This window comes from Nicotiana tabacum, chromosome 21 (genome assembly GCF_000715075.1).
Source record: "Nicotiana tabacum cultivar K326 chromosome 21, ASM71507v2, whole genome shotgun sequence".
In the NCBI taxonomy this organism is placed as follows: Eukaryota; Viridiplantae; Streptophyta; class Magnoliopsida; order Solanales; family Solanaceae; genus Nicotiana; species Nicotiana tabacum.
The window spans coordinates 70,938,681-70,953,820 of record NC_134100.1 but is presented as its reverse complement, the minus strand read 5'-3'; the positions used below and the strand labels follow the sequence as shown (position 1 = coordinate 70,953,820).

Genomic DNA, 15,140 nt, shown 5'->3' with positions numbered 1-15,140 from the left:
CATTTAAAATTTTGATATTAAGGCAAAGTGTTTAATTTGTGAAATATTTTTTTTGCTGAGTTATTCATCCCTAAATATTTTGTGAGACTTTGCATTCATTGTGATTGAGCCGTGAACTCCTTATTGTGAAAAATATCTTGTTGTTGATTTATTTTGGTAGGTTGAAATATTTGGGCTCTTGAGGTGCAAATTATGATATATTGTGATATTGATACGCATGTGGTGGTATAAAGTCTGGGTGTTGAGACGCATGCGGTGAGATAATGGTGGCTTGATACGCGTGGCTAGCAGGAGAATTACTAGAAGTCATGCGATGTGATAAGGGTGGCTAAAACGCGGGATCCTATTTCGGGAAAAATATTTTCTTTAAAATTAAATATGAAGGCTCCCGCGGTGATATAAGGAAATGAGATATTGTCAATTTATTTACGATATGGGACTATGAGGTGGTACCTCAGGAGTGCCCTTGTTGATATTTCTTTATGGCTGCATTGCCTTTGATTATTTCTGGTGTTTTTCTTAAAGTTGTAAATTTCTCTTTCCCTTCCGCGAGGTGTTAATTGCCCTTATTCTGTGTAGTTAAATTGTGACATACTACTTACTTGATTTATTCTCATTGTCATTTAATTATTATTATTATTATTATATTGTTAAACTGTTCGCCCTGTCTTTTATTACTTCATGTAGGTCCCTAACCTGACCTCGTCACTACTCTACAGAGGTTAGGCTTGGCACTTATTGGGTACCGTTGTGGTGTACTCATATTACGCTTCTGCACACCTTTTTTGTGCAGATCCAGGTACTTCCTACAAGACCAGGTATCAATGAGCTAGTCAATACGCGAAAACTTCAAGGTACATCTGCCAGCGTCCGCAGACCTCAGAGTCTCCATCTATCTTTATTATGTTGTTTTTCCTTATTCTCCTTAGACTCTGATGTATAAAGATACTTAGAATAAATTCTTAGAAACTTGTGACTTATTCCTACCGGATTTTGGGAGTTGAAATTGTTAAATTTGCAGTTCTTATTTATTCAACTGTTAAGGATTAAATTCCAGTTTATATTCCGCATTAATAGGCTTATCTAGTCTTAGAGATTGTGTGCCATCACGATATCCTACAGAGGAAATTTGGGTTCGTGACAAACCCCCTTCCGCCCCCGGGCATGACCATACAGTCTCACCTAATCCAAGCTCCAAGCAATAACGACCCGACACTCGGCATATGACTGCTGTCAAATAGTACAAAGGAAAACATAAGGCTGCTCCTTGATCGACAGGTGGAGAAGAAGAAAGTCACTTCCTAACTAAATCATATGCTAAGTAGGAAGACTGGCCTCTCTCCTTAGCAGTCTACGATTCCCAATGCCTTGCTACTAGCCCTTGGCTTGCCTTACGCTTTCATTCAAGCTAACTAGACATGTAGGCAATCCCCTCCCCAACGCAGATTCAAGTATCGTGAAGTATCCTTCATATCAGGAAAAAAAAATCTGTGAGTCGAACAAAATCGTGATGACTGAAAAATTATTTCCAATTTTTAGGTCACTTTTCTCTAGGATCATGAACTTTGTTCATGTACTGAGATTGGGTAACAAAACTTATTTACAACTTTATACACCAATTATACAAAAATAATACAACTACCATATTTATAACAAAACTTATTTATAACTTTCATACTATATCATACAAAAAATACAACTACAACAGAATATAACTAAATATAATTTTCATACAACTATAATACAATTTTAATATAGTTTTCATCTCCGTCCTCTTCGAGTTTCAATATGAAAATTCATCCAAAATCAACTTTAATCTTCACCAAACACCCTTAAATTGAGATATAAATTTTAAAAGATATTTTCGATCGTTTGAAATAATACCAAATCCAAATAAATAATAATTTTAAAAAATTTAAATTTAAAATTAAAAATTCAAAACTTTTTGATAGCTATCAATGTAATATATGAAGAGACATCGGGGCAGTGGACAAGGATGGGTTCGCTGGTGACGGGACGATGTCAAACCCATTATTGATTAAATAAGTTTTAAAATTAGTATAGCTAAACTAAGTAAAAATGGCTAGTTTTGAACTTTACCCATCATTAATCCCTGTGATATTCGGCCAACTGGACTCAAACCCGTAACCCGATTCTAAAGTAGTGGATACTTGATATTTCTATAAAAGCCCCCCTATCATTTTTCTCCTATTCAAATCTAAAACCCTGAATAGTCTCTGTACCTAAACCCCTAAATCCTAATGGCCTTACGAGCGGCGGCGACGACTACTCCGGCAGCATCCCGAGGTCTACGGGCGCTTTTCTCTACATTTTCTTCCAACTTTCCTTTCAGTCCACCTCAGCCACAAGTAGAGAAGCCGCCGCCGGCTGAACCATCCACCAATCTCTTTGTTTCTGGTTAGTTCCCTTTCGTATGCCAAAAAAAGAGTTATCATTAATAATTCCTTATTCACTTTTTTGTTCTTTTTCTCTTAGTATATTTTTTCTTCGGATTCTCCTTGCAGTTTATTGATTTAATTGTATCAATTCAGAATTTAAATAACCAGAAAAAGATTTCTTTTTGGATTTGTTCTCTTATGCAATAAGGATCAGAACTTTTCTTGGAAACCATTTTGTAATTTGTTTTCAGTGTCGGATCTATTGTGAAAAATGAGATGAGTCTATTTGGTGATAATGATGTATATTTGTTGAGAAATGAACATCACTAGCTGTTTATGGTTCCTTCAATGTTTTCTAAAGAAATATTCTTATTGTTTCTCAGACTTTCTCTTCGCTTGTTTATTACAAGTCAGGAGTTATGCGTTTGTAGCTTCACATGGTCTCAGCTAGTATCTTTATTATGTTAGTTTTGATAATGGAAAATTGTGTTTGCTGCTTTCAAATTCGTGTTAACCATGTTTTGGATGAGGAACTGGTTAGGGACAGATGAAACTGGTATCTTTTTCAGTAACTAAAGTTCTCACTTGTTTTTTCATTTGTTTGGTATCCAGGTCTTAGCAAGCGTACTACCTCAGAAGGGCTTCGCGAAGCATTTGCCAAACACGGTGAAGTGGTCAATGGTATGTTTTACTTATCTCACTGGATAAAATGCAACATGATAATATCTTATGAAAAAATATAAATATATTTATGTAATTTGTTTTGCTTTTGCAGCTAGAGTGGTGACAGATCGGGTGTCTGGTTATTCAAAGGGTTTTGGTTTTGTTAGATATGCAACTTTGGAAGATGCTGCAGCTGGTATAAAGGGCTTGGATGGCCAGGTGAGTTGTGATATTAGATTGCCTCTTTTTCTGGTAGTGAGCAAATTTACTTGCACATAACTTTGACTGTTAACCTCCAACAGGATGACTAAAGCAAGAATAGTTAGAGCTGTTATATTATATTACATATTTATTTTTCGTTACTGATTGGGGATAATGATCTGAATTTCTGTTCTTATCAAGATAAGGGTGGAGTATGGGCATCTTATATATTAATTGGGAATAAATATGATCTGTGGTTTAAATTCTTTGTTGCTTAAACATTAGGAAAGTTTGATAAAATGACATGACACTTTTGTGTTGGAATGTCCTAAGGTGGTCATAACTTTTTGTTAACATTCTCTATTATATCTCATAGCCAGCAATTCAGGTTTTATAATTAAGAAACACAGTACAGTTATAAGCATCAAGTGCGAAGGCTTCTCATATGTTTCATGGCTGAAGTGCTCAAAATGAAAGGAGAGTCATAAAACCTAGAAAATAGGGAGATGAAGAACCTTTTTTTTAATAACCGTGATGTCCGGGCCAGCTTGCGTTCACCTCGACTAATTCCACGGGATAGGGAGACGAAGAACCTTAAGCTCTACATTCCCATAGAATCAACCAAAGGAGCATGTCTTCTAAGTTTCAGCCTAAATTAAGCATCCCCCTTTGGATTTTGTGTTCCAGTGTGGATATTAGTAGCATTCTTAAGCACGTCCCTCCTTTTACTTTTTCTCTTTTTGGGATTAATTTGGAGATTTTCATTCTTTGGTCCTTATTATTTACCGACACACTATTGGTGTGTTGAGGAAGTCTTGAAAGAAGATTTAAGTTGAATTTGATGGTGTGGGCTGCAAAATTAATATCGACTTATCTTGTTGCTTGACAAGAAGGTATTTCTATTTATCTGTTACATATCTAGTTGAAATCAACATAAGTTAACTGGCCATCAATCCTTTTGAAATCCAAAACTTTGTTTAGAAAATGTTGTTTCCGACATAACTTTTTCGTTCCCAAGATAAATATTAGATTTATTTCATCTGTCTAAAACTAATAAATTGAGGTGCTACTCCAAAGGCTTGTCTAGTATGACGTATAATGTCGTGGCAATTTTTCCCTGATGAAAATCTTTTTCTCAATAAGGAAATATTTAAACCAAAATGAGGAATAAACTTTTGTACTCTAAGGGTGCAAGCCTTTCTTTTCTATTATTTCTTCTGCTGTATACTCTATATCAGCTGCTTTTATTGACATGTAAACTCTATTAATTAGTTATGACTATCGTAAAATATCACCATCACCTTCTTATGCGACCGATTTCTCTTTCATTACCGCAATTTACCAACCAAATATTGAATTGTTATTTAGAAAATATGTTCTTGTATAAAACATCTTTGAAGAATGCCTTACCTCATATCAAACATTTTTAAATGTTGTAATGAAAAACCCTACTTTAACAAGACTCGAACTTGCTATAGGTAGAAAAGAAAGACATCAAGTGCCAAAAAATCGAGAATCTACAAAAAGATATGTTTCTATAAAAAGAACCTCATTGGTACACCAAAAAGACATTAAAATCAAGAGCCTGGTCCTTATATGTACAAAATCAAGCCCTTTCTATGCTCTCACTCCAAACTATTCGCATAGGTGCTATCACAACAACATCCCATGCTTGGCGCCTTCTTATTCGTCCTCTAAAAGCACAACTAAATAGAGCACCCTTTCGCGTTATCCGGCATGGTCCATTGTACTTTGAACCATCTTAAAAGCTCCCACCACAAATGTGATTCTACCTAGCGATTTAGTAAGAGATGATTCTCGTCATATATCGAATTACCAATTGATACTGTGATCCTCCTTCTCAAGCGTTCGACCGTTAGAATTGCACTCCCCGCCATCAAGCAAGTGAAATAACATACCTTTCTTTGCGGCCTTGGGATCTATACTTATAGATGAGGGACACCCAACTTTGCTCAAGCTAGCAACGTAGCAAGTCTTAATTGAGAACTATCCCATTGTTCTCTAACTTATTATAGTAAGAAGCTAGGCAAAGATCAGGAGATTTCCCACATTTGTTAGTTTGGATTCCTATTGTTCCAAGAAATGTATGCTTATTTTGGATGGTTGGTGGCTAGAGGAGCGATCCTGACTGTTGAATACTTGAGGAAGAGAAGGTTCACTTATATTAGTTGGTGTTTTATGTGCAAATATTTAGTGGAAGACGTGAACCACCTTCTTTTGCAGTGTCAAATAGTGTCACAGCTTCAATGGAGATTTTAAGATGGTTTTGAATTATGTGGACCATGCGGGGCACACTAAAGGATATTTTAATTCAGCTAGGCTTTTGGAAGAAGGCAGATAAGAAACATCCTCATTTGTTCTGACATGTTTTTGGCCTTTATAGCGATAGACTGTTATATGCTTATAACAACATTTGATGTTTAAATATTGTTTGGCTGGTGCAGACAAAAATTATCTAGAAAGTCAATTTCTTTTCATGGGTGACGGTAGGATTATCCTCTTTTTATCGACACAATGTTATTGTTGTTGCTAAAAAAATAGATTGGCATTTAAACCCTATATAAATTTAAAATTCAATTAATATGAATTTAAAATGTCATATGGGGTTGAAACGTCAATCTATTCCTTTAGGTTAGTTTGGATTCCTAGTGTTCCAAGAAATGTATGCTTATTTGGATAGTTGGTGGCTAGAGGAGCGATCCTGACCGTTGAATACTTGAGGAAGAGAAGGTTCACTTATATTAGTTGGTGTTTTATGTGTATAATATTTAGTGGAGGACGTGAACCACCTTCTTTTGCAGTGTCAAATAGTGTCACAACTTTAATGGAGATTTTAAGATGGTTTTGAATTATGTGGACCATGCGGGGCACACTAAAGGACATTTTAATTCAGCTAGGCTTTTGAAAGAAGGCAGAGAAGAAACATCCTCATTTGTTCTGACCTTTTTTTGGCCTTTATAGCGATAGACTGTTATATGCTTGTAACAACATTTGACGTTTAAATATTATTTGGCTGGTGTAGACAAAAATTATCCAGAAAGTCAATTTCTTTTCATGGGTGACGGTAGTATTATCCTCTTTTTATCGACACAATGTTATTGTTGTTGCTAAAAAAATAGATTGGCGTTTAAACCCCATATAAATTTAAAATTCAATTAATATGAATTTAAAATGTCATATGGGGTTGAAACATCAACCTATTCCTTTAGAAACAACGGTAGCATTATGTAGATACAAAGAGTATAATCCTACCGTTGCTCATGAAAAGATTTAATTTTTTGGATAGTTTTTGCCTATAATAGCCAAATATATTTAAACACCAAATGATGTTATAAGCGTTTAATAACCAATTGTTATAAAAGCAAAATAATATCAGTACAAACGAGGATGTTATAGAGAAATTTGACTGTATACTGAAATGCAAGGCCGACTCTAATGTTATAATTCAATTAATATGAATTTAAAATGTCATATGGGGTTGAAACATCAACCTATTCCTTTAGAAACAACGGTAGCATTATGTAGATACAAAGAGGATAATCCCACCGTCGCTCATGAAAAGATTTAATTTTTTGGATAGTTTTTGCCTATAATAGCCAAACATATTTAAACACTAAATGATGTTACAAGCGTTTAATAACCAATTGCTATAAAAGCAAAAAAATATCAGTACAAACGAGGATGTTATAGAGAAATTTGACTGTATACTGAAATGCAAGGCCGACTCTAATGTTATAAGAGGTAAGGTCCATTCTTTAGGCCCCCCAATTTTGGGGGCCCATTTTTAAAAAATAATAGGTTTATAGGTGTTTAAAAAATAATATTTAATACTTTTAATACAAAAGTAGAGTTTTTTATATAAAAGGAAAGAAAACTCTTTATTATATATAAATATAAAGTAATAATTTGATTTACTTAAAAATGAGTAGATGAATAGTTTTCAACGTTCCAATTTTTTACTTTTTACTCCTTCATTAGAGAACGTGTAAAATTTTTACTCTCCCTTAATTTGTTCAAGTCAATCTTTCTTTTTACCAATCTTTTCATATTTCAAAAACCCTACATATTTTTTGTCTTTCTCTTTATTATTCTTATTCATATTCTTTCTTCAAGATTTTATTAGTTCAAGTATTCAACAATACTTTTAAGCTTCCAATAGTTTTATACTTCTATTGCTCTATAATATCTTATCTAAAATCAACAATATCTCAAGAAAGACTAGATGAGTTGTCTATAATATCAATTGAAAAAGAATTATTAGAAAAAATTGATTATAAAAAAGATCATTAACAACTTTATATCTCAAAAAGCTAGAAGATTAGATTTCAAATAGCAATATATCTTATAACTTCCTTTTAAAAATTTAGGCCTCGTATTAAATTTTGGCCTTAGGCCCCGCATGTGCTTGAGCTGTCCCTGCTGAAATGTTGTTATATAGGGTAGTTGTTATAGAGGCTTTATTGTACAATGTACACGGATACTGAAGCGTCCAAAACTTGCACATCATGTTAATGGTATTTAAGGCCTATGATACATGCGTGCTCCATTATCTATATTTGTAAATCGCTTATGTGTACTGAAGTTTTATGCTTATGGAAGCAGAATTGGACCTCAGCTTGACAAGTTTGATTTTATTTTTGATTTGAGAGGAGACTGATTTAGAATAGGAAAGTTTGATTTTTTAAATAAGTTTAAAGATATCAAGAATAGACTGTAGACAAAAAACTGACTTCATAATAAGATCAAAGCAAGTACAAACTATTATCCCCGATATTTTGTACTGTGAACTTCTTCTGAGTGTCTTTTCTTCATAGCTGTTGTGTTTTTACTTTTAGCTTGCCAATTGTTCCATATACAGGGCTATAATAGCATCCCGAGCGTGTTAATGTGGTAAGGTACATGCATGTGAAAAAATGAATTTTTCTTGTTAGTTTACTTAGGTGCTTCTTGGTACAACACCAAATTTTGTGAGACCGGATTATTAACAAAACTGCTTTGTGGTTGCTAGTTAATAGATGTGCTTCAAATTTGTCTTAAAACCCTTGACACGTTCCTAATGCATGACATTTAATATAGTAGTTTCCATGTATAGGGGATTAAATTATGCTGCTTCACTGTTTTATAGTTCCCTGAGGATTAAGTTATACTCTTTTCACTTTCTCATTTGTAGTTCCTTGATGGATGGGTCATCTTTGCTGAGTATGCGAGACCAAGACCTCCACCTCCTTCCATACAGAACGATAACACAGCCGGTGGATATGGCAATTACAATGGACCCTCGTATGGCAGGAATAACATGTGAACTTGTATCAGCTCGCCTTGATTGGGATATCTTGCATCTGCTCAAAGCCGAATTCTTTATGAACCATGGTACTTCAATGGTGTAAACTAAATAGTACATGTATCCATTTTTTGGAAGTTCAGTTACCTGGTGTTTGGTGATATAAAATTGATCAGACCCAAGTTGATGTTCTTTCCAATTTGGACATGTATGAATCGATCTATCTATAAGTTCCAAATGCTTAAGTTGATTTGTTTGTATTTGAAGGCTTAGCTCTTGTAAGCATGGCTTTTGCTTGATCTTTTTGCTTTTCCCACTTCGCTAGAATGCAAAATTGTCTGTTTGTATTTGATATTGGAATTAAATTAGCTCGAGCGGAAGGAATAAAATTATATAGTTGATTTAAACTAGTTTGGATTGTAGTCAATTGGACGAGCAAATGAAGAATGAAGATTTGCTACATTATAATTACAGTTTTGATTGTGTGTCTGAACGAAACTTGTGTTAGTGCGACTAAAACCTGCATTCTCTACTACTTTCTTGTTTTGATTATTGGGCCGTTGGAAATCCTTTGATTTTATGTAGTAACTTCACTTACGCTAATTATTAATTTCAGAAGATCTGACATTGTTAAACTAATTGAATTGTAAAAACAATATCTTTTATTAAGCCCTTTTTCGCTTAACTACGTGTTTTGTAAACACTCAGAGTGCTTATAGAAGCTGTAGCAACGAGCTACTAAGGAATGACTGTGTTGAAGTTTCAAATGTAAAGCTCGGCAATTTCAATTTCATGATTGTATTCCAGGCAGAGGCGGATCCAAGATTTAAATTCTATGGGTTTAGCTTTCAAAGTTTTCAGCATTCAACACATTATATTATGAGTTCATATCTACTATTTTTGCAATTTTAATGAATTTTTATTTATAAATTTTTACTCCGCGTCAATAGTTATGGGTTCAATTGAATCCGGTATTAGTACAATACATACGCCCTTGATTCCAGGCTTGGCACAACATATATCCTTGTGTACCCATTTTACATCTTAGACCAGCCGGCGGCTCCAATGAATCTGCTAATGAAGGTTACAAATTCGGTTAAGAAGAAGAAACTTAGAATATCGTAGCTGCTAGCTCATGCTTATTTTGGCCGATTGATCTTCCAATATGCTAGTTTCAACTACTCTCGTTCGTACTTGTTTCCCGTGCCTCTAGTGAGTTAGCGACAAAGTTCGAAAAGGTCAAATCTTTGATGATTCCATCATCTATGATTGAGTTGCGAAAAATTTATATATATAAATAAGGTTAAATTAGTTGTTTGATATAGATATCGAGTACGAGTAAATATTTACCACGCCTACTCTTTCCAAAATTTAAAAAAAGAAAACTCCACAGACAACAAAAAGAGAAAACCTGTGCATATGTAAGAGTATAAAAGATGGGGTGTTCATCTTCTCATATTGTTTTAAAAAAATTGCATGACAAATCGATCGATGTCCATTTTAACTTCCTTCTCACCATCTTTGCAGTAGGGCAATGCTGCATATGAGAGCTAGAGTGGTGTGATGAACAAAAGTGTCATCTTTAAATCTAATAATTAATTATGTGTTCTAAGACCTCGAAAAACACTATTTGTCACTCTTCGACTTGTGTGCGAAGTCCGTAAAATTTTCCGGGATGTTTTTATGTGAAAAATGGATTAAAATGTGAACTAGAGCCTTAAAACTCAACTGAGTTAACTTTGGTCAATATTCTGAGAAAACGGACCCGGATCAGTGTTTTGACAGTTCCGGTAGGTTCATATCGTGATTTGAGACTTGGGCGTATGCCCGAAATTTAATTTGAAGGTCCCTAACTCAAGTTATGACCAATTAACGAAAACTAGTAATTTAAAGGCTAAAGATTTCCAAATTTGACCACGGGGTTGACTTTTTGATATCGGAGTCGGAATTTAGTTCCGAAAATTTTTATAGTTCCATTATGTCATTTATGACTTGTGTGCAAAATTTGAGGTCAATCGAACTTGATTCGATAGGTTTCGGCATCGAATGTAGAAGTTGGAAATTTCATAATAGACTAAGGTTTCAAGTGAGTTCGCATAAGACCTAACTTTAAACGAGCATAACTCTCTCGATATGAAGATTTATATGGTGTATTACCTATTAAAAGAAAGGTCTATGTGTCTAGTTTCTAACGCTTTAAACCGTTCGCCATTTGGACATTCCTACCATAAGTTATGACCAAATTACCAAAGGCTGTCACAATGCGACCATTATGCGATCGCAAACTAGTCGCAAAATGGTCCAGAACAGCCCAGTTCTGGGCACCGATTTGTGCAATCATTGTGCGACCCGCACACCAATTGTGCGTGCATAACTGAGTTCGGAGGATTAATTTTTCTATTTTCATAACCCGACCCTATTTTGATAAATAGGCTTTAGGGTTTATTTTGGAGCAATTATCTGAGATTTTTTATAGAGAAGTGAGAGTGTTTTAGAGAGAGGAAGTAGATGAAGTGTTTTGTTCATCAAATTCTTGTTCAAGCCTTGAAATCCAACAAGAAATCCCTCAAGTTCTTCATCAAAGAGGTAAGGTTCTAACCCCTAATCTTCAATTTTGAGTTTGGGTAATGATGGGTGATTAAGAGTATGATTCTTGGGGTAAGTGTTCCTTATCCTATATTGATTATATTTCATAATTCTATACTCATTTACATCATGAATCCGTGAATTTAGGAAGAAAAAAAAAATCAGATTTTTATAAAATCTTCCAAAAACGAAAATTTAAGATTTGAAGGTCCATTTGATATCGGAATTGGACAATTTTTGTATGGTTGAACTCGTAGTGAAACGGGAGTTCGGATTTCGCGAGTTTTTTCGGAATTTGAGATGTGGGTCCCACTGTCGAATATTTAAATGAATTTCGGATTTTTATCCGAAAAATTAGTAAATTCATATGGAATTAATTCCTATGATTCGTATTGAGTATATCGAATTTTTTGTGAATAGATTTGAATCTTTTGGAGACAAATTTAAAAGGAAAAGTTGTGGTCGAGTAATTGATTGGAATTTGCAAAGCGAGGTAAGTGTCGTGGTTAACCTTGACTTGAGAGAATAGAACCCTTAAACTATTTGTTATATGAAATGCATGTGAACGACGTCTATACGTCATCAAATTAATTGTTTGCATAATTACTTGAAAAATCATAAATCGTTTTAAATCATGAATTAAATATTATAATAATTGTTTCTCTCCTATTCTTTATCAAATATTAATTCTTGAATTTTTGCATTAATTTTTACATGCTATTTGACTTATGTGTCTTAATTGTTATTTGACATTTAACATATTAAATATTGAACTGCCTATTTTCTCCCTGATTTCCATAATAATTTGCTATTTGTCATTGTTTGTTTCATAATTAAATCATAATTATTGTATGCTTGTTGTCTTATAATTTTATATTAATTGTTGCATTTATTGGGAAAATTTCTTCTATAAGAATTGGTAAATAAAAATGTTGGAGGAGCGGGTTGCACGCTGCAACAGAATTGATTAAAATGGATATATTGGAGGATCGGGTTGCACGCCGCAACAGACTTATTAAAAGTCCATATTGGAGGATCGGGTTGCACACCGCAACAGACTTATTAAAAGTCCATATTGGAGGATCGGGTTGCACGCCGCAACAGACTTATTAAAAATATATATATATATATATATATATATATATATATATATATATATATATATATATATATATATATATATATATATATATATATATATATATATATATATATATATATATATATATATATATATATATATATATATATTGCACGCCGCAACAGACTTGATTAAAATGAATATATTGGAGGAGCGGGTGGCACGCCGCAATAGAATTGAATGTGAATATATTGTGAGAGCGGGTTGCACGCTGCAACGGAAATTGATGGAAATGATAATTGGTTATGACTGTTGAGTTGGCTTCAATTATTATAAATGAGTTACCTGATTATTTCTATTATTTGTTGTTGTTACTAATATTGCGTATAGGTTAATGTAAGTGACCCGCCTTAGCCTCGTCACTACTTCGTCGAGGTTAGGCTCAACACTTACCAGTACATGGGGTCGGTTGTACTGATACTACACTCTGCACTTGTGCAGATTTCGGAGTTGGTCCCAGCGGCGTACCATAGACTTGCTCGGATTTCAGCTACTCAGAGGAGACTTGAGATATAATTGCACGGCGTTCGCAGTTCTGAAGTCCCCGTCTACTTTACTTTAGCTGTGTGTTTGTTTCCAGACAGTTTTATTTTATTCAGACCTTTATTTGTATTATTCTAGAAGCTCGTGCACTTGTGACACAAATTCTGGGATGGTATTTAGACACCGTTATTTTTAAGGATTATTTACTTCATTTCAGATTTACTTCCGCATTTGTACTTTGTTATTAATAAATTTAAAAATTATTTTAAAAATGAATAATATTATTCTAACGTTGGCTTGCCTAGCAAGTGAAATGTTAGGTGCCATCACGGTCTGAAGGTGAGAATTTCGGATCGTGACAAATGGTAGGGAGCCCGATCTGCGCAAATCATTTAAGTTTAAAGATTGAATTAACTTAATATTAAAGTGAATGTAAAAGTCCTTTAAATTTGTAAAATAAGAGCAGCTTTAGTTTACTCAAGCAAATTCTATCAAGAGCAGTGGAATATTCCTAAGTCTTCCTCTTGCCACTTTAATTTGTTCTTTTTCTTTCTAGTACACACTCACTGGTACTTTAATTCTCGAATGATATAAAATAAACTTCACATAACTCATATATGTTGATTGTTGAAGCACTCAAATTGTTGAAGCACTCAAACTGTGTCTTGGGATAAAAACATGGTGGGTTTTCCCTTAATTAATATATGGTCGATGCAGCAGGGGCGATGCTGCACATAACATACCGATGATTCACATGAATTCAATAGCTGCTTAGATCCAAGGACGTCTCCATAAAATTAGTGACCTAAAGCCAAATTTTAATAAGAGGCCTTATACTTTTTTTTTTATTAGTACATATACACATATATGCAAAAAAATTAATCTTGTCATTTTTTTCATACTTGCTGTTTATAGTATATATTCTTAAATGACATAAAGTCTTTAATTAACTTCATATAGTAATATTATTTTTTATATTAGAATTTTTTTAAAAAATAAATGAGATGTTAGACATGTATTTACAATATGTTACCTTTAATATTGTTGTAAAACATGTATTTACTAATACGAAAATTTAAGTAGTTTAATTCAAAGTTTTAAAAATATTGTTACTGTTACAGAGTTGACACCTTTCTTTCCTTTTTAAAATTTGTTTGTACTTTTTTATTTTTTCTACAAACATTAATATTGTCTAATTTGAAATAAAATTATAAAATTCATTATGAAAAATTTTGGGGGACCTAAATCAAGGCTTTAGTAGTCTCCTACTAGAGCCACTTGTACACCCCTGACATTCTCAATAAAATTTATAGAGTCTCACTTAAGATAAGACAACAATAATAAGAACATTAAAGGCAGTGAGTATGTCATTCATTTACCAAATGTGAATGAAGATGGTTGAATGGTCTATTAATTAATGAGAACAAGCAACATAAGAGAATTCATACACAACTTTTTAGTTCTTTAATATTTACCCATGTGAATTCTCTTTTATTTTTGCACATCATACTTAAATTAATATGGCTAAACCAATTATGCTATTTGGATAAATTATCAATATTGATAAACTTTATGTTTACACCATGACATGTGCAATTATGAATAAACTCCAAGTTTATTATGATATGAGTTTTTATATCAATAAACTTTTACTTTATTGTGCCATTCTTTTGTTTGTGTAGTACAAACTGGAGAATAAAGCGAGTAACTTTTCATATACATATTACCCCATTACAAGTTATTGTAATAGAATATATTAATTAAATTTTTTATTTATTAATAATCTCAATATAACCAGTCGCTTTCACGAATACTTTAGATGAGACTTACTACGACACAATATCTTACTGATAATCAATTTTATTTCTCCAAAATAGTCAGAATTGGCTATTCTAGAGCTCTCAATTAATTTTGTACTGCCATATATTCATCAATACCCATATGGTGAATATCTCTCTCAAAGAGAAAGTTATACCATTATGGTCATGATCAAAATTATATGCAAGATATGTTTCTTACATTACTGTTGTCCTTTAATAATCACATTGCCATAATATTTTGGCATAATCACAATAGGTACGTGATCAATGACCATTTATGCCATAATAATGAAATTATTTTCTTATTTCATCTCAAACTTCCTTTTAGAGGTGAGTGTGGTATATTCACTACCACTAGCACATTTATATTCTTCCAAGAATGAATATGTATTCATAAATCACATGTTGTCACATTCACATCATGAATGGACCATAATCATCTATATGTGCTTAACAAAATCTCATGTCAAATCGATGACAAACATTATTTTCGCAAAGTGAAGTATTATTTTGAGAATCCTTATTATTCTCACTACACAATGATA

At 33.2% G+C, this 15,140-nt stretch overlaps 1 protein-coding gene across 1 annotated transcript; it reads left to right on the top strand.

The window, feature by feature from the left end:
* Positions 1-2,207: 2,207 nt before the first annotated feature.
* On the top strand, positions 2,208-8,864 carry LOC107827529 (organelle RRM domain-containing protein 2, mitochondrial-like). Its single transcript, XM_016654681.2, has 4 exons — positions 2,208-2,418; positions 3,012-3,080; positions 3,175-3,281; positions 8,455-8,864. The coding sequence occupies exons 1-4, from the start codon at positions 2,262-2,264 to the stop codon at positions 8,584-8,586; spliced, it is 465 nt and encodes a 154-aa protein (XP_016510167.1). The 5' UTR covers positions 2,208-2,261; the 3' UTR covers positions 8,587-8,864.
* Positions 8,865-15,140: the final 6,276 nt, after the last annotated feature.